Source organism: Amblyomma maculatum, chromosome 2 (assembly GCF_055883805.1).
Source record: "Amblyomma maculatum isolate TAMU_Amacu chromosome 2, ASM5588380v1, whole genome shotgun sequence".
NCBI classification, from domain to species: domain Eukaryota; kingdom Metazoa; phylum Arthropoda; class Arachnida; order Ixodida; family Ixodidae; genus Amblyomma; species Amblyomma maculatum.
This window is the reverse complement of record NC_139345.1, coordinates 206,162,534-206,177,952: the sequence shown is the minus strand read 5'-3', so window position 1 is coordinate 206,177,952 and position 15,419 is coordinate 206,162,534. Positions and strand designations below refer to the sequence as shown.

General features: G+C 45.1%; 2 protein-coding genes across 2 annotated transcripts in view; both read left to right on the top strand.

The window, feature by feature from the left end:
* Nop60B (dyskerin pseudouridine synthase 1 Nop60B) overlaps positions 1-11,333 on the top strand; it is a 70,086-nt gene extending 58,753 nt beyond the window's left edge. The window contains exons 12-13 of the mRNA XM_084595643.1: positions 4,834-4,923; positions 11,026-11,333. Coding sequence (XP_084451769.1) covers positions 4,834-4,923; positions 11,026-11,091 — 156 coding nt within the window. The 3' untranslated portion in view covers positions 11,092-11,333. The remainder of the gene's footprint in view (positions 1-4,833; positions 4,924-11,025) is intronic.
* Positions 524-2,974, top strand: LOC146201114 (uncharacterized). The gene has a single exon (XM_084595642.1). The coding sequence runs from the start codon at positions 1,658-1,660 to the stop codon at positions 2,873-2,875; it is 1,218 nt and encodes a 405-aa protein (XP_084451768.1). The 5' UTR covers positions 524-1,657; the 3' UTR covers positions 2,876-2,974.
* Positions 11,334-15,419: the final 4,086 nt, after the last annotated feature.

The following is a 15,419-nucleotide window of genomic DNA, read 5'->3' as shown; positions in this document are numbered from 1 at the left end:
TTCTTGACTGAGTTCTGAATGAACTGCGGGGAAGGAAACGTATAGATTTTTAGCCTATTTAGCGCATTCTCGTTAGGCGGCTGGCAACACTGCAGTGGGCACGCGGCTGCGTCGTCCTATCGCATCGCCATCACTCACCGAGCCCAACGTTTTTAGATAGGTTTACTGAGCCGTGCAGCCGTGTCTACGCTGGCGTTGCCCTAGTGCTTGCATTTTTGGAATGAGCGTGGCTTCTGCCTGTCAGCGCACGTGATATTTTCATATGTGACACAATGCCCGGAAAGAGCAAGTTTCAGGCTACGTGGCTCCACCATGACGAATACAAGCAGTGGATTGCGCCTGATACAACGAGTCCGCATCGGGCTAAGTGCAAGCTTTGCAGTAAAACTTGTGGGCGATTCCTCTGCCCGAGAGATGCGCATGACAAACACACAGTGGGCCGTATGATAAACATCTTTAATCTCACAGGGATCGGGGATCGTCGAAGTCGGTGTCGTCGTCCGGGTGGCTGCGGGTTGTTGAGAGCGCCGGAACGAAGAGCCAGGGACCAAGGAGCCAGAGACCAAGAGAGGGCGAGACGGCGGCGCGTGCCTTCTTTTATAGCCCCCTCGCGCGGGACCGGTTATTCCCGAACAAGCGGGGAAAGGGAAACGGGCCGCGCGCAGGGAGCATCGGGAAGTGGCGCGGCCTTCGAATGCGCGGCGCGCCACGAGCCCTACAAACTGTGGATGTGACTGCCATGGGTGAATCCGCTTTAAAAAGTCACATGAAAAGCGGCAAGCATATTGGCGCAATGAAGGTAGCGCAAGGGAGCGCGTTGAAAAGGTACCTGACGCCGGTCGCGGTAGAGCAGTCTACTGGCGCGTGTTCCTCGCAGTCGCCAAGCCTAAACGATGCTTGCAAAGCGCACGAGCTTGTCACTGACGCTGAAATTCTTTGGACTCTGAAAGTTGTGGCATCCCACTTTTCGTACCGGTCGTCATCCCAAGCAGGGGAGCTATTTCAGCGCATGTTTCCGGACAGTGAAGTGGCAAGGCGTTTTCTTGTGGTGAGAAGAAATGCGCCTATATGACGTGTCATGGTCTCAGGCCTTTCTTTCTTTCAGCATTGCAGTGAGAAATAGAACAGTGTGAATTCTATGTCGTACTGTTTGACGAGTCGGCAAATGACTTTCTGCAAAGTAAGCAAATGGATGTGCACGTGAGGTGTTGGGACTCTGCTCACCAAGTGACGACCAGGTATTACACCTCCGTTTTTAGGGGGATTCCACAGCCGATGACATTCAGGAAAAGTTGCTAAGCGCCGTCGAGCCTTTGCCTCTTGCCAAGGTTCTTCAGATATCGATGGATGGGCCCAATGTCAATCTGAAGTTCTTCAAAGGTCTTCAAGAGCACTTGCAACAAAACCACCAAGTTCTGTGTGTGGACTTAGGCACTTGTGGGCTACACACAGTGCACAATGCTTATAGGGCTGGAGTTTCAGCGACTAAATGGGGACTTGACTGCTTGTTGTCTAGTCTGAGTGCAATTTTTGAAGGTGCTCCAGCACGGAGACAGGACTTTCGGCAGTTACAGGCCAAGATACCTTTCCTCTTAAGTTTGTCTAGTTTGTGGAGAATGTTCCTGTAATTGAGAGAGAGTTGCTGTTGTGGTGTGACATGAAAAAGTACATTGAGGCTGCTAGAAAAAAAGAAGTCAACCTGCCAAAATGTGCATTGTTCAATAACTTGTGGGAGTTCTGCTGTGATGTTTTGCTGCCAGCAAAGTTGAATTTTGCCTTATGTGTGGCGATGGCACTGAACCCTTTTCTGGTAGAGTACCAGACAGACAAACCAATGGTTTTTTTCCTTGCAAGGGATTTAGAAACTGTTCTCAGAAAGCTGCTGACGAAGTTTTTGAAATGTTCGATCCTGTCTGCCAAAGGGATAGTGGGTCTGCTGAAGATCGACATTGATAATGCCGAGAACCATGTTCCACTTGAAAAGGTGGATATAGGCTACAAAGCAGAGCAAGTTCTCAAGAATTCTAAAGTGAGCTCAAAGGACGTGTTTCAATTCCGGATGGAATGTAAACAGTTTTTGATCAGTGCCACAAAGAAAGTTCTAGACAGAAGCCCATTGAAGTTTGCATTTGTTAGGGGCCTTTCTTCACTAGACCCACAACAGATGTGCTCGAAGCCAGAGGAATGCCTTGCAGGTTTCAGAAAAGTGTTGGACACCCTCATCACTGCAGGTAGAATGGCTGGTCACCTTCGAGACACGGTGCTGGCCGAGTACACGGAGCTCCTGCACGAGCAGAAACATCAGCTTAGACAATTTGACAAGTGCGCTGACAGACTGGATGAATTTTACCCTGATCTCTTGAAGTTCAGTTCAACCTACTCGAAGTTGTGGAACATTGTGAAACTTCTGCTTGTCCTCAGTCATGGCCAGGCAACTGTCGAGAGTGGATTCAGTGTAAACCGACAGGTGTGCGTTGAGAATCTGAAGGACCTTTCATATGTTTCACAACGGATCGTGTGCGTTGCGGTTGAGAAAGCAGGTGGTGTTCTAAACATTCCAATCACCAAGGAACTGAGGATCGCTGTGTCAGCTGCAAGGCAGAAGTATGGAGCATATTTGGAAGCCCAGAAAAAGCAGGACCTTGAAGCTTCAAAGCAGAGAAAAAAGCACTGCATTGAGGAAGAGCTTGATGCAATGAAAAGAAAGAAAAAGAAGCTGGAATTGACAGTTGATGATCTCATGGCATCTGCAAATGCCTATGCTGATAAAGCAGAGGCAGAAAACAATGTGACACACATTGTAAAGTCCAATAGCCTCAGAAAGACGGCCAAAGACAAGAATGAGGAGCTACACGCCATCAAGCTCCAAATTTAACAAAAGCTGCTGGAGCTCCGGAGCTCCCCTGAAGTAGCCCTGAGGAGCTGCTTCCTAAGGATTTTTTTGTTTTGTGCAGTTGAAGCAGTGGACAATATTTTGTGAGGTATAGGAAATAACCAACAATTTTATAAAACTAATTTTTTACTTTTCTGCGGGATATGACCAAACTTTCACTGTGATATTTTATAAAGCTATATTTAATGTTTTTCTGTGCAATAGAAGCAAATCTGCATAGTGATGTTTTTTTTCTTTGTGGAATAAATATTTCAGACGTTTTGAGAGCACTGTTTGAAGATCTTGGACATGGAATAAAAAATTAAGCCCTCGAAGGGGGCCTTGAAAATCCTCCTATGGGGGCTTGAAGTTCCTTGATTATCCTTGAATTTTTTTCTTTGCCACCTGTACGAACCCTGAAATAACATAGTCGGCAGAATATGCACATTTCAGTATTCTGCAGGTGTATTTAATTAACATCATCATCAGCCTGACTCTAAAGGAGATAAATGAGGATAATATAAGAAAAAAAAAAAACACTGTTCGGTACTTCTTGGAAGCTCGAATCCGAGCTCAGCTCTTATATAATCGGAAGTGCCATCGCTCCAGTCCGCAGTCGAAGGTCCCGCGTGGTCAGCCATCCAGAAGTAGCCGTGCGTGGAGGGTGCACTTTTGGTGGCCCGCACAACAGAGAGAAATGGCACGTTGTGAAATGAGGATGACAGATGGAGATGTAAAGAGTCTAAAACAACCTCCTTTGCTGCTGCTAGCTGCAAGCAAGGGCACGGCGAGAGAGAGCGAAAGCAGCGATCAAGTCATGTGTCGACTTATTGGAGAGGCAACGGCGTGCGCCCCTGAACTTGAGGCGTCGTAGCAGATGTGTTGACGGAATAAAAATAAACACCTGCAAACATGCGCCAGATGGCAGAACAACCCTTGAACCCGTAACCACAGGCACGTGCCGCATGATCGCTTAGCGCGAGAGAGTAGTGTGCGCGTAACAACCGCGCCCCCAGCAAAGGAGGTGGCGGAGGGGGGCGCAGTCACTCCATACTTTTCAATATATACATACCAGCACAGCGCAGCACGAAAGTACGTACTTGTAGAAAGATTTTGACACATGGCGCAGCCAGTCCAAGTGCGCCAGCTTCGTGCTCAGGCGCAAAGTTTTGAATGCATGATTGAGAACATACTGGTACGTCGGTGGCACTGTTTGGTGGGTAGCGCAAAAACGTGCCGGTATGTTCACGACACCGAAAGGGTTAAGAACCTCAGCTGGCATTGCCGACAGTGAAAATGGGTGCAGCTGCATGGAACTGCTGTGCTTACAGTCTGCTGTTCGTTTCAATTGTACGTCATGGTGACTGGCGTTTTGCCATTTGTTCTGAAAATTGAAGGTTAAGGAGAGTTATCAGAAGCTTTGTGTACACTTCAGGCAGAATTGCTATTACAAGCAAGAGGGGCCTGATCTAAATAGGCCTAGCTCACAAGGATCATGGAGATGATGTGAAAACGGGTTTTGACATGCCAATTATCAGTATGTCGTTTAAATTCATGTAAAGCGATTTCTTTGCACTCTTTTCTGAACCTTTGCTAAGCTTTCAAAATATTTTGCTGCAGGGAATTGGCTAAAATGCATGCCATTGGTTTCTCCTGACATCAAGGAATGCAGTAAGGCTAACATTGTTGTCCTGCCAAACATACAAGCTTAGTTATAGGGTATTGAAGTCACCACTTCATTATGGGGAGGAGAGTTTTGATTTCTGTTCCGGTGGGTTGGTTTGCATTGCAATAGAAGGTGTTGCTCTGTTTGTTCTTAACATTGAAAAACGGATGCTTATTACGATAGATTTGAACTAACGGTGATGCGAAATGAGCAATTCTGCTGCTCCGTGCTTTAGTTTCTGTTTGCATGCTATTTTTCCTTGCACAGTCTTACCGCCTTGCATGTGTCGTTGCAGCGGAGGTATAGTACAGCTGAAGAGCCTGCACACCGTCATTCTGAGGAGGCCCCCAGGAAAGGCGATGACAGCAACGAAGCTGACGAACAGGTGAGACTGCTCAGCCTTCACCCATTGCCTTTTGTCGACTTGGTGTCACGGTGCTCTTGTGTTTGTTCATTCTTTGTGGTCGTACATATTTGCCTTGTGTCACACAGTTGGGCATAGCTGAGCTCAGGAATCGTGTTGGGATGACATTTCCTCGCAGCTTTTACATTTCAAAGCCTGGTGTGCTTAATTGTCACTATTCTGAAAATAAGTTGGTTTTCTTTCCATCCGTGGCTGCAGAATGAGCTGCTTATTAGCATTGCATAGGCATAGAAATAGGCCTAGCTCACAAGGATCATGGAAATGATGTGATCTGCTTGAAGCTCATCGAGTGGAAGCTTCCACTTTTTCTTCAAGCTCTCTTTTTCCACTTATTATTTTTTGCAGGTGAAGTAAAATCACATCGGTTGATTTATTGCATGATTGACACGCTGTAAGTACTCATAGGCACAGAGAGCTAGCTCATAGGAACTGGACAACGGATGCTCTACCGGAGTTTGATTACTGTCATGAGTGCAGAAACAGGTCTTGTGTCTACAGTCTGCAGTAAGCTGTTTTTTCCGTGCAGTTTAATCCACTTATAACAATACCAGATATAACAATATATCGCTTATAGCGATCAAATTCTTAGGATTTATCAGTTTTTTTATTGTTCCTATGTAAAAATATACCATATACAGTTAAACCTGGTTATAACGAAATTGTAAAATGGCCACGATGTTTCGTTACATCCAGGTTTTCGTTACATGCAGTTTTCGCGTGAAGGCCCAAAAGGACAATGTGGAACGAAAACCAGATGAATTGATGTAAAGAAAGCGCCTTGAAAGTGTTTACAGTAAATTGGAATTATTTGAAGTCATAAAAGGAGATGTTTCGCGATCGCGCTGATAGCGCGGCGGGACTGCGGCAGCAGCTTCTGCCTCCGCGGCTCGCGCGACGCGTCTACGAGGGAGCGGGGAAAGGGGGTGGAGGAGGAAGTAGTCTGGGGGAGAGCGCGTGCGTTGACGCCCCCTCTCCCCGCGTTTCGTGCCGCACGCGCTCACCCACCACAGTTGCCCAAAGAAACCGACTTTGTCTCACGTAGCCAGCGCGCTCCGCTGTTCCTTCTGCCGACGCGATGGACGCGCGCTGCTCACCTCATGTCTTTTTTCTGCTATTTTTGCAGCTTCTAAGCATGAACTATTGTTGTGCCATGTTCCTACAGCGAAAGCAGCGGAGACTGCTGAGTCTGCCGCTTAGATGCGGCGTCAGCGCTGAAACACGGCGCGTTGTATCTGCTGCGGTCAAACGTTGCTATAGTAGGCGTTCCTCTCACTTCAGTTCGTGTTTTATCGTCGTGAAACTTGCGAGGTTCTGGCAAATTTCCCCTAACTCGGCACTAGCTAAGAGACAACCGACGCCTCGAGTTCGTTATATCAAGGTCAACTGCCGTGACATGTTCGTTACATGGGTTTTCAAATACATTCACTTCAATGGGGGCGGCATTGGGGAATTGAAAAACTTTGTAATATTGAGGAATTCGCTACATGGAGGTTCGTTACGTAGAGGTTTAACTGTACAACGATCAGTTATCGGCGGCACATTGGATACGATAGCTTTCTGGCCACACAGAAGATGTTTAGCATGAAATTTTGAATGTTTGATAAAAAATAAAATGCTACAAAGAGAATGACATGAAAACTGCGCATAATTGCCGAAAACGAACCGGCATGGAGGAAATAAGCGCTACCATCATCGCAGTCGCTGCCTGTCACCTAGCAAAGGGCGCAGCAGTATTGCCATTGCCCGATTGTACATGCATGGAAGATGGCGCCGACCAAGCCGACGACACAATAGCTCTGAGATGAGGCAGGGTTTCAAGGTTGGAAGCCTCGCGAAACAATATGGGCATTTGCACTCCACGTTTTAGCGATCATCAAGGTTGGGGATGTCCTGCAGTTCATCCTGTCACTGATCAGTTTCATGCGTGCAAAGAGGACTGCTGTCTGCGTAAGCGCTACTGGTAGCGATGCACACAATGATTGTGAAGCTTCAGCTGCCACTGAAGCGAGCATAAATTTTCAACATTTTCAAGCATGCTTTAGGTATTTTATGGCAATTTATATATCCTGTAATAAATTGTTTAGTGCTTTTTATCGATGATCTATATTCTTCAACCGAATTCACTTATCACTGGTAAGTAGACAAGCTTACATATGTAGCATGGAGCAATACGTGGTTGTGTTCGTTTGGTTTTTTTTTTCTTGCCAGTCCAGATGTAACGATAATTGGCTATAACAATCAAATTTTCCTCTTTTGTTAGTATTGTTATAAGTGGACTGAACTGTAGTCAAAAGGCCAGCCCTGTATCATTGGCCTCGATGTCATTCCTGTTTTCCACTGAAAAGTGAAAGCTCGCTAATTGGAACTTCAAGGGGGGCGAAAAAAATGTTTGAATAAGTGAAAGTCCAAATTATCAAATGACCTTAATAAAAGCTGTTAAGGGGAGACACTGGTCTTAAAATGAAAATTTTTATTTTTAGAGATATAATAACGAAATTGGGTGTGTATATGTATTTCTTCCTCCTGTTTTCAAAAATGTAATTAGTTTTACTCTATCTCAATTAGTTCTAATGTTATTGGGAAATAACCAAAGCCTAATTTGGTAATTTCTTACGGGTCGTTAGGACAGTTTCCCTCAATATTTTTTCGTTCCGATTAAAATGTAGTTGTAGACAAAGACCTGTCATGTGGAGCTATGCTATTTATATTATCATTGATGTACATCACAGTATAAAAATATTCAATTATGTAGATGCCCCACAATTCGAAAATATAATTAGCTGACATTATTGTTCAATAAATTTGATATGTTCAACTTAGCAATATAAAAATAGCATAGCTCCACAGTTCAAACCTTTCTGAATTCAACGGTATAAGATTTATTAAAATTGCACCACAAAAACCCAATGAAAAGTTCCGTAAGGCTAGCCATGTCACCAAAAAACATGAAGCTGAGAAAAACTCATTTGAAGTTTTGACACTGAGTGCAGAAAATATTGGGAAGAATCTTCGACAACGGATGTTACTCAGATGTTCCCTATCAGTTTCCCTACAAAACAAAACAAAAAGTGTCTTATTCCATCCAAGGAAACATTTTAAAAAAAAATGTCGAATGTGTACGTGTGATGAAATTATAGAGGTTACTTTCGAGAAGTTAGGAGTTGACTTTTTTTTTTTTTTTTTGAGGTGAAAGTGAGGACCGGAGCCAAGGAGACGAGAGCTCCACCAGGCAAACAGTTGGGGAAGAGAACTGCTTCGCTTATTCTTGGGGAAGCGAACTGCTTCTGTTCGAAATCGCAGTTTTCGCAGACAAGCAGAAGCTTTACAGCAAGGCCGTACTCCTTATCTGTTGCCTTGCTCAAACGCAGACTTCCTGCGCCGCAGGTTCCGCACTTCGCTTGCGCGAAAAAATTGTTCAAAACCTTCAAGTCCACAATCACGAACTGGGTACCGGCATCAGCTAGCTGTCTGGTAATCCGCACTGACGCCAAGAAGGTCAAACTTGCGCTGGGTTGCTGACTTTTCCGACAGAACGGACTTTGCTTGCGCCGATCGCTCAACACGCTGCGCCTGCTCGGTCGACGAATAGTACACAGCATCAACACGAAGTGTACCACGATCCGAGATACGATTCGTGCTGCAACTTGGTCCCGCGGTGTCGTCATCGGGCAGCGTGCTTGATGTACCCGGCGGATCCAACGAGTTCGGCACTGCAGGCCCCGACGACGCACTGGTGGCCGCTGCCTGCTGTTTTTTTGTTCCACGGACGTTTCTTCCGGCTTCCAAAAGCTCGTTGCGTGCTCGGTTTCAATCGACTGTCTCCCGGCATCTCGATCGCAAAGAGAAACTCCCGGCACAAGGCGGAAACACGGCGTGTAGAGAAACACGAGCGCAAAAACAGACGCGCACGAAGCGACAGCCACAGCGGCGAACGCAAGAGAAAGAAAAAAAAAATGACGTAGACGGTCACACCAGCCAATGGGAGGCGCAGAACGGCGCGCGCGCGAAGCGCGCCGCGTGCGAGCCAATCAGCGACCTGAAAACGGCCTTCGGGAAACCGGCCCGAACCGCCGCTCGGCTTGAGCGACGCCATTTTGAGATAGCTCAAATTGCGCACAAAGAAACCAGCTTCAAAACAAGCCCAAGATGGCGGCGATCGGCCGGCTGCAACGCCGGCGGCGCGCGCGGGAAGTTCGAACAAAGTCTCTCTTTTCGGGGCCATTTCGTCGCTGCCGTGGTGTTTTGAAAGCCGATTTTATCGCATTTCCCGACCGAATTCAGCGTTAATAATTTTACTGTAGATGCTCGAAAGGATAAACCTTCCGAAAATGAGTTTTTCCCAAAATCGACTTTTTGACCATTTTCGACCGTTTTAAGACCCGCGTCTCCCCTTAAAAAGCTGCTTGCATCGCATAGATTTGTTTGTGAAAGTGGCTAATTTTGAGACGAACAGCGCAGCATTGGCAGTTCTCCATGCTTCGGCCAATGCTTTGTTGTGTGCACATGCAGTGCCTCGAAGCAGAACTGCTTCAGAATTGCAAGGGCCTTCCGCCACATTCTTTACAGTGCTGGTGGAGCTTTGCCACTGCCCTGTCATGCCCATCGCAAGTGGGAATGTCGCATGTGACGAGGATGCATTTTTGGTGCACTGGGAGAAAAACTGACTGTACCAAATATATGGAAGTGAAGGAAACTGGTTAGCAGTTCCAAAGTGGCTAGAGAGAAAAAGACGGACATGAATGACTTGCCAATCAGCATCTGAAACTGTGCTCATGTGGGTCATCAGATCTGGCTGATTGTGGCTGGTCAGAGAGGTGCCACTGCTGTGTGGCGGTGTGCTTGGAGAAGCAAAGCCAAAAACTATGCCGTCGAGCTCTTTTTGGATTTGGGGGTGGCTGTTGCCTCATCAGGATCAGGTCCATTTCGACGATCTCGCATGTCAGTCATACCTGGACATGGTCACCCAGGGGGCCCCATTCGAATGCAGAAATCGGCTTGATTCGCTGCTTACAATCAGGAAAAATGATACCATATTTGTCGCGTAAGCAGCCCACTCGCATGATGTACCCATCCTCCACTTTTGCCCCCGAGAATTCGAAAAAAAGAAGGATTAGATTAATTAGTGTAATTATTTAATGAAATAATTGGATCACAAAAGAAATAATTGCAGTTTTTGGAATCTGCACAAAAAATGCACAAACCCACCAAGTTGCATCAATTTTTATTGCTAAGTAAGGAAAATGGCTTTAAGACCAGTGTCCCCCCTTAATGAATGAAAGATTCTTCATGGAATGTGCTGTTGAGACATCTCAAAGCCACTCGGGCTATGTAGATGCCATAGTGAAGATCTCCAGATCACTTTAGGCTGCCTGGAGTTTTTTAATGGGCAATGAGATTGCACAGCACATGGGTATTTTTTTTATTCTTCCTCCCTTCCTCCACTAAAGTAAAGCTGCAAAGCTGGGATTGAAACCAGCAGCTGAACCCTGAAGGGACTGAGCCAAAAATGGCAATTTAATGGGCAGGCTAGTCTGGCAGTGTCTTTTGTACTTGCAACATAGGGTGTTTTATGTCAGGAAAACAGAAGAAAGTAAGTGTTTTAGTGATACTTGGTGATGCTACGCGAAAGTGAAGTGCATTTCTTGGCACGTTTTTGAAAGCATAAAAAGATGGGGTGAATTTTAGTAGCTTTGCATGGGGACAAAAGGATGTGTAAAAGCAATTCTTGCTGAATCAATTCTCATTTAATGATGTTATCATTTGTCCCACCCTGTGACTTCATCCGTGCCTTGTTTGCACTCCTGTATTGTCTGTTGACTGTTTTCATGGCTGTGCCTTCAGGAGAACAGAGGGTCCTAAATGTTTTGTCTTCTTTGATTGTTTATCTCTGTTTGCTGTGCCTATGACAAATTTGCTCATGTAGGTGCCCACAATGACGAGCGTCGGTCATCATTGCCTCAAAGTTTATTGTCTTGTGTCTTAACTATCCTGGCTGGGGTTGCACTTGATCATCTGTTGTCATCATTTCTATGGATTGTAACAGTGAACTGCCTTTGCACACAGACTCCTTCCAAAGGAGAAAAGAAGAAGAAGAAGAAAAAGAAGCACAAGAGCAGCGACTCTGAATGAATGTCACACAGAGAGGAATTCCAATAAATGCGGTGTCAAAGGAACAATGGCCCAGCTTGCATGGGCACATGTAGACCGGATATCTTTAAATTTTCAACAGCAGATGCGGCATTGCTTCAGACATTACACACTGTGTATCGTCATGTCTCCTGCAGGATGCGCTTTCATGGTCAGCCATTCAGCATGTGGTACCATTTTGTAAACAAGCTGAGGCGCGTATTAAATGGAGGCTTCTGTCTTTCTCTTTGCTTGAATGCATTCTTTCCAATACTTTTATATACACATTACTTCACCCCACCCTTTCTGTATATTTGTAATACTGTTGACTTCCTTTAGGATGAGCTCGCTTGACACAGGTTCTCAGGGTGAGTGTAATCGGAGGTCATTTTGTTTGTTTCCCCATAGGAGTTTTGTATATGATTCGATGAAGGCAAACATTTGCAATGACTGCGAATATACCTTGCATGGCAGCACTGAAGGGGCATACATGTGGCACTTGGGAAATAAAAAATATAAAATGTGCAAGTTCGTCCCGAAAAGATGGTTTCCACTCAGTTTTGCACCCCCCTTGCAGTGATGCACACTGCTAGGGTGAAGCTTCCTTCCTCAGTGAAAACATCATATAGTAAAACCTCATTTTAGTGAATGCGTATAAAACCTTAAAGCAGTCCAATATAGCTGGAGTTTCTAATACGTATAACATTTTGCCAGAAATGCATGCAGGAGCAGTGCCACCTAGTCTGTGAAGGGATGGCCTGTTTAAAAAATGTGGGCACCTTTTGCAAAGCTTAGCCCAGCCCCATTTTGAGGGTGCTCCGACCTCTGATGTGAACCCTGGGAATTTATTCCTAGATCTATGTGTGTTTTTTTTATCTAAGCATTTGTTTGGCTCCGTTCACCTGATGCATAATATATAGTTGCGACTACAGGCAAAGATGTAAATATTAGATTGCTGACCACTTACTGCTCAGCGAGGCGCGACTGAACGTTTCATAGTGTGCACCAGCTCTGATAGTCAACAATGAGACCTGCTGTAATGTGAAGGAAAATGTGAGGCATTGTACCCTTGCAGGCATATGCTTAGTTTAGTGCTCATCGGGTACTTCTGTTCACCCTTGCTTGCCACAGTCTTCAGCTGTGGAAACTAAGAACGGTATGTGTTATAGACATGTTATACCTCTGTCACACTAGCAGATTTAATCTCATTCGGTTTCGGTGCTACACGGTAAAAAATGTGATTCGCAAATGGTGGCAATTACGATCAGCTATAAAAATACTGCACTTAAGGAACATCAGTGCACATAAAAGGTGTTTGAAATCTCTGTGACATTTTAAAACTGATAAAACATTTTCGTATGATAATTCAAGAGAAAAACTTACTTTTGGCTGTGCTGTAGCACTTTAGCCATAAAAATTCAAGCCAAGTATCGAGTCACCCACTAATCCGATAAATGTAAAAAACAATATGGCTGAACACAGCAGAGCGCAGATAGTGCGGAGAAGCACGGAGACGCGTAGAGCATGCAATTGACGTCCAAACTGTGGAAGCTCAGTAACAACTTTAAATAGTTCCAAGATAAGCATACGGGGGAATGCGGCCACCAAGGAACACAGAGCCCAAAATGATAGTGAGTCGCTGCCTTGACTGAACCACTTGTGTGAGCGAGTAATGCCGTTCCGCGAGAGCCTGCAATGCGAATAATTTTACACCCAAATTAACAGGTTTAAAAACAAAACTCCAGAAATATAATTTTTAAATTTCGCTGTGCGCAGAATATGTTGTGGCATTACTTGTTTCTACTGCGTATCTGATCTCGAGTGCACATTCGGTTCGTGATCGAATGCGAATGAGTTCCCCGAACTCATTCAATGAAAAATGTCATTCGAACCTAATACATTAAATGTTCTTGTGTAGCAGGGGAATGACATTAGATGCTAATGTCATTCGACACGAATGACATTAAATTTGCTTGTGTAATGGGTATTAAATGTACCATGAATACTAGTGTACAGCAAGAAGTATGTGGTACAATTCGAAAGCTGGTTTCAGTTAATATAATGATTACCGATGAGTAAGATAATGCATGTGGACCGATTCAAAAGCTGAGCAGTGTAAGATATTTGCGTGTAAGTACTATGGTTTTATGGTTGAAAAGTCTACGATGCAGGCTTAGAGAAGGGAATTCTGACATCACTTTTGAAAGAATTAAACAGCTTTACGTACGTGAATCTGCCAAGAAACATTAAAACCCTCATTAAGTGGGAAAATGTCTAAAGTAGGCATAAATCGGCCCTATGGCCTATCTTGGAGAGCTCAACCTGTCTTTTCATTTCATAAGGATCTTCTTAATATTGACCCATTAATTATGCACTGAAATTTTAAATTCTGATGTTTTTCACGATAGATATTTTCTGGTGGCCATTGTAGAGATTTTGAGTTGACATAGGCTGGTAAAGCTGATTAGCCACTTTTGCTAAATACCGGGAACGCAGCCGTGCCAGCAGATTGCCGAGAACCCCGAACAATGAGAAGGGCGGATGCGTTCCAGGATCGAAGCGGTAGCTGGGCTACAGCCGACGGCTTACGCTCGTGAAACTTGGTTCAAGGGTAGTTGAACCTCTGCAATCTTTTTGAAGTGAAAGCTTGGCTACGCACGTGGGCGACCTCGGTCCAAGGTTTGCAACGGCTCACGTTTGACCTTCACTGAGCCAGAGGACAAAGTGGCTGTATAAGTACAGAGCGTGTCGCACCATGCTTGGTGGCGTGATGCGTGGCGTCACGCATGGCGCTTATATATCGGCTGTGCATCGCCGCAGACATCAGCTAAGAAAATACTGGCACATAGAAAAAAATCTACATCGGGAATCGACCCTTGATCCCTTCAATCCCCAGTCAAGCGCCGCCGGGCTGGGGATCGGAGGGATTAAGGTTCAATTCCCGATGGAATCATTTTTTGCTGAACAGACGTACTGCATGTCGGGCTCGTGAGAAATGATCGTAATCATTGTCCAGCGTGAGGATGATAGTGCATGATTGCAATCACGATGCAGTTAGTGAATATAATGATGACAATGCATTTAGTTGTTGCAGAAGCGATAGTGATGACTAAAAGAATCGTAGCCAAGCCTAACGAAGCTTTCGTTTCGTCTGGGTTTAGCTGGGTGAAACTACAGCATTTTTATGGGAACCTGCGCTACCCAGGGGGCGCGTTTAAAATCAGACACCCAGCGCCGCCTAGTTTCAAAATTGACAAGCGTATAGTAGGACGGAGCACGCCGCTCAGTCGTACAGTGGCTGCGCCCATTGGCAGACTTGGAGCTTTCTATTTCGTGCGTAATGCTTTTATCGCAGGTTTAATGTTCTGAAGAACTTGGAGTTTACTTTTTAATGGCTTGAAGGTGCAACCTGACCTCCTCAGCTGCATGCCAACTTGGCTACGAGCCGCACCACTGCTAAAGTGCTCTCGCTGCGGCATTATGGAAGCTATAAAGTGGCTACGCGTAGGTTTGAAACAGTTGTGAGTTCAGTCTTTCTTTTCTTTTTCTTGCTATGGGGCGCTTGCAAAGTACAGCGTCTCTGCATGGTGAATTACGGGCACTCTTTCTAGCAAATAAGATTCTCCTGCGATGAAGCATCGTTAGTGGAGGGTAAATATATCACAGCAAACTGAAACCACCTCCTATATAAGCATTCAGTAGGATGTGGCTATACTGCGCGCGTTAAAAGCTTTGAACGCATGCAGTACTTATCTGCTGCCTACTTGAGAAACAGTAATGATTCAACTAGCTTCGTGATGAGAAAATCTGTCGATTAAAATGGTGCCTCGTGTGTCGCGAAATATAATGCACCGTGTTTAGGGCGATGCTGCTGGACGCATCTGTAGAGAAACGAAGGCCTACTGTCGTGTTTCGGCCCTTGCCTATATTTACGTCAACGAACGACAAGCAACTGATGGGTTTATTTGCCTTTGTATATTCTTCGAAGCGAATAACACCGAAATCCACTGCAAAGCATGCATCTAAAAGGCTCACACAATTCTATAGTACTGTAAAAAGTTAAGTGGCCGCAATTGTCTTGTTCATAAACGTTGAGCGGAAATTATCGGTGCCCTACAATGTGAGAGCGTGGAGGAGTGTTGTCATAACTAAATCTCTTTAGTCTGAACCCACGCTCTGTATCTTAAGAGCCAAGTATCGACTACATCGAAAGATGGGGTTAGTATCGGTGATGGTTAATGCAAAAAAAAAAAAAGAAAAAACTAATCAGTGCGAACTTGAAACATCAAAGTTGCTATGATTTGTACCTTGCTCAGAATGAAAATTGCAGC

Bases quoted from the DNA above. Each gene is read 5' to 3' on its own strand.
- LOC146201114 (XM_084595642.1), top strand. From the start codon at position 1,658: ATGAAAAAGTACATTGAGGCTGCTAGAAAAAAAGAAGTCAACCTGCCA.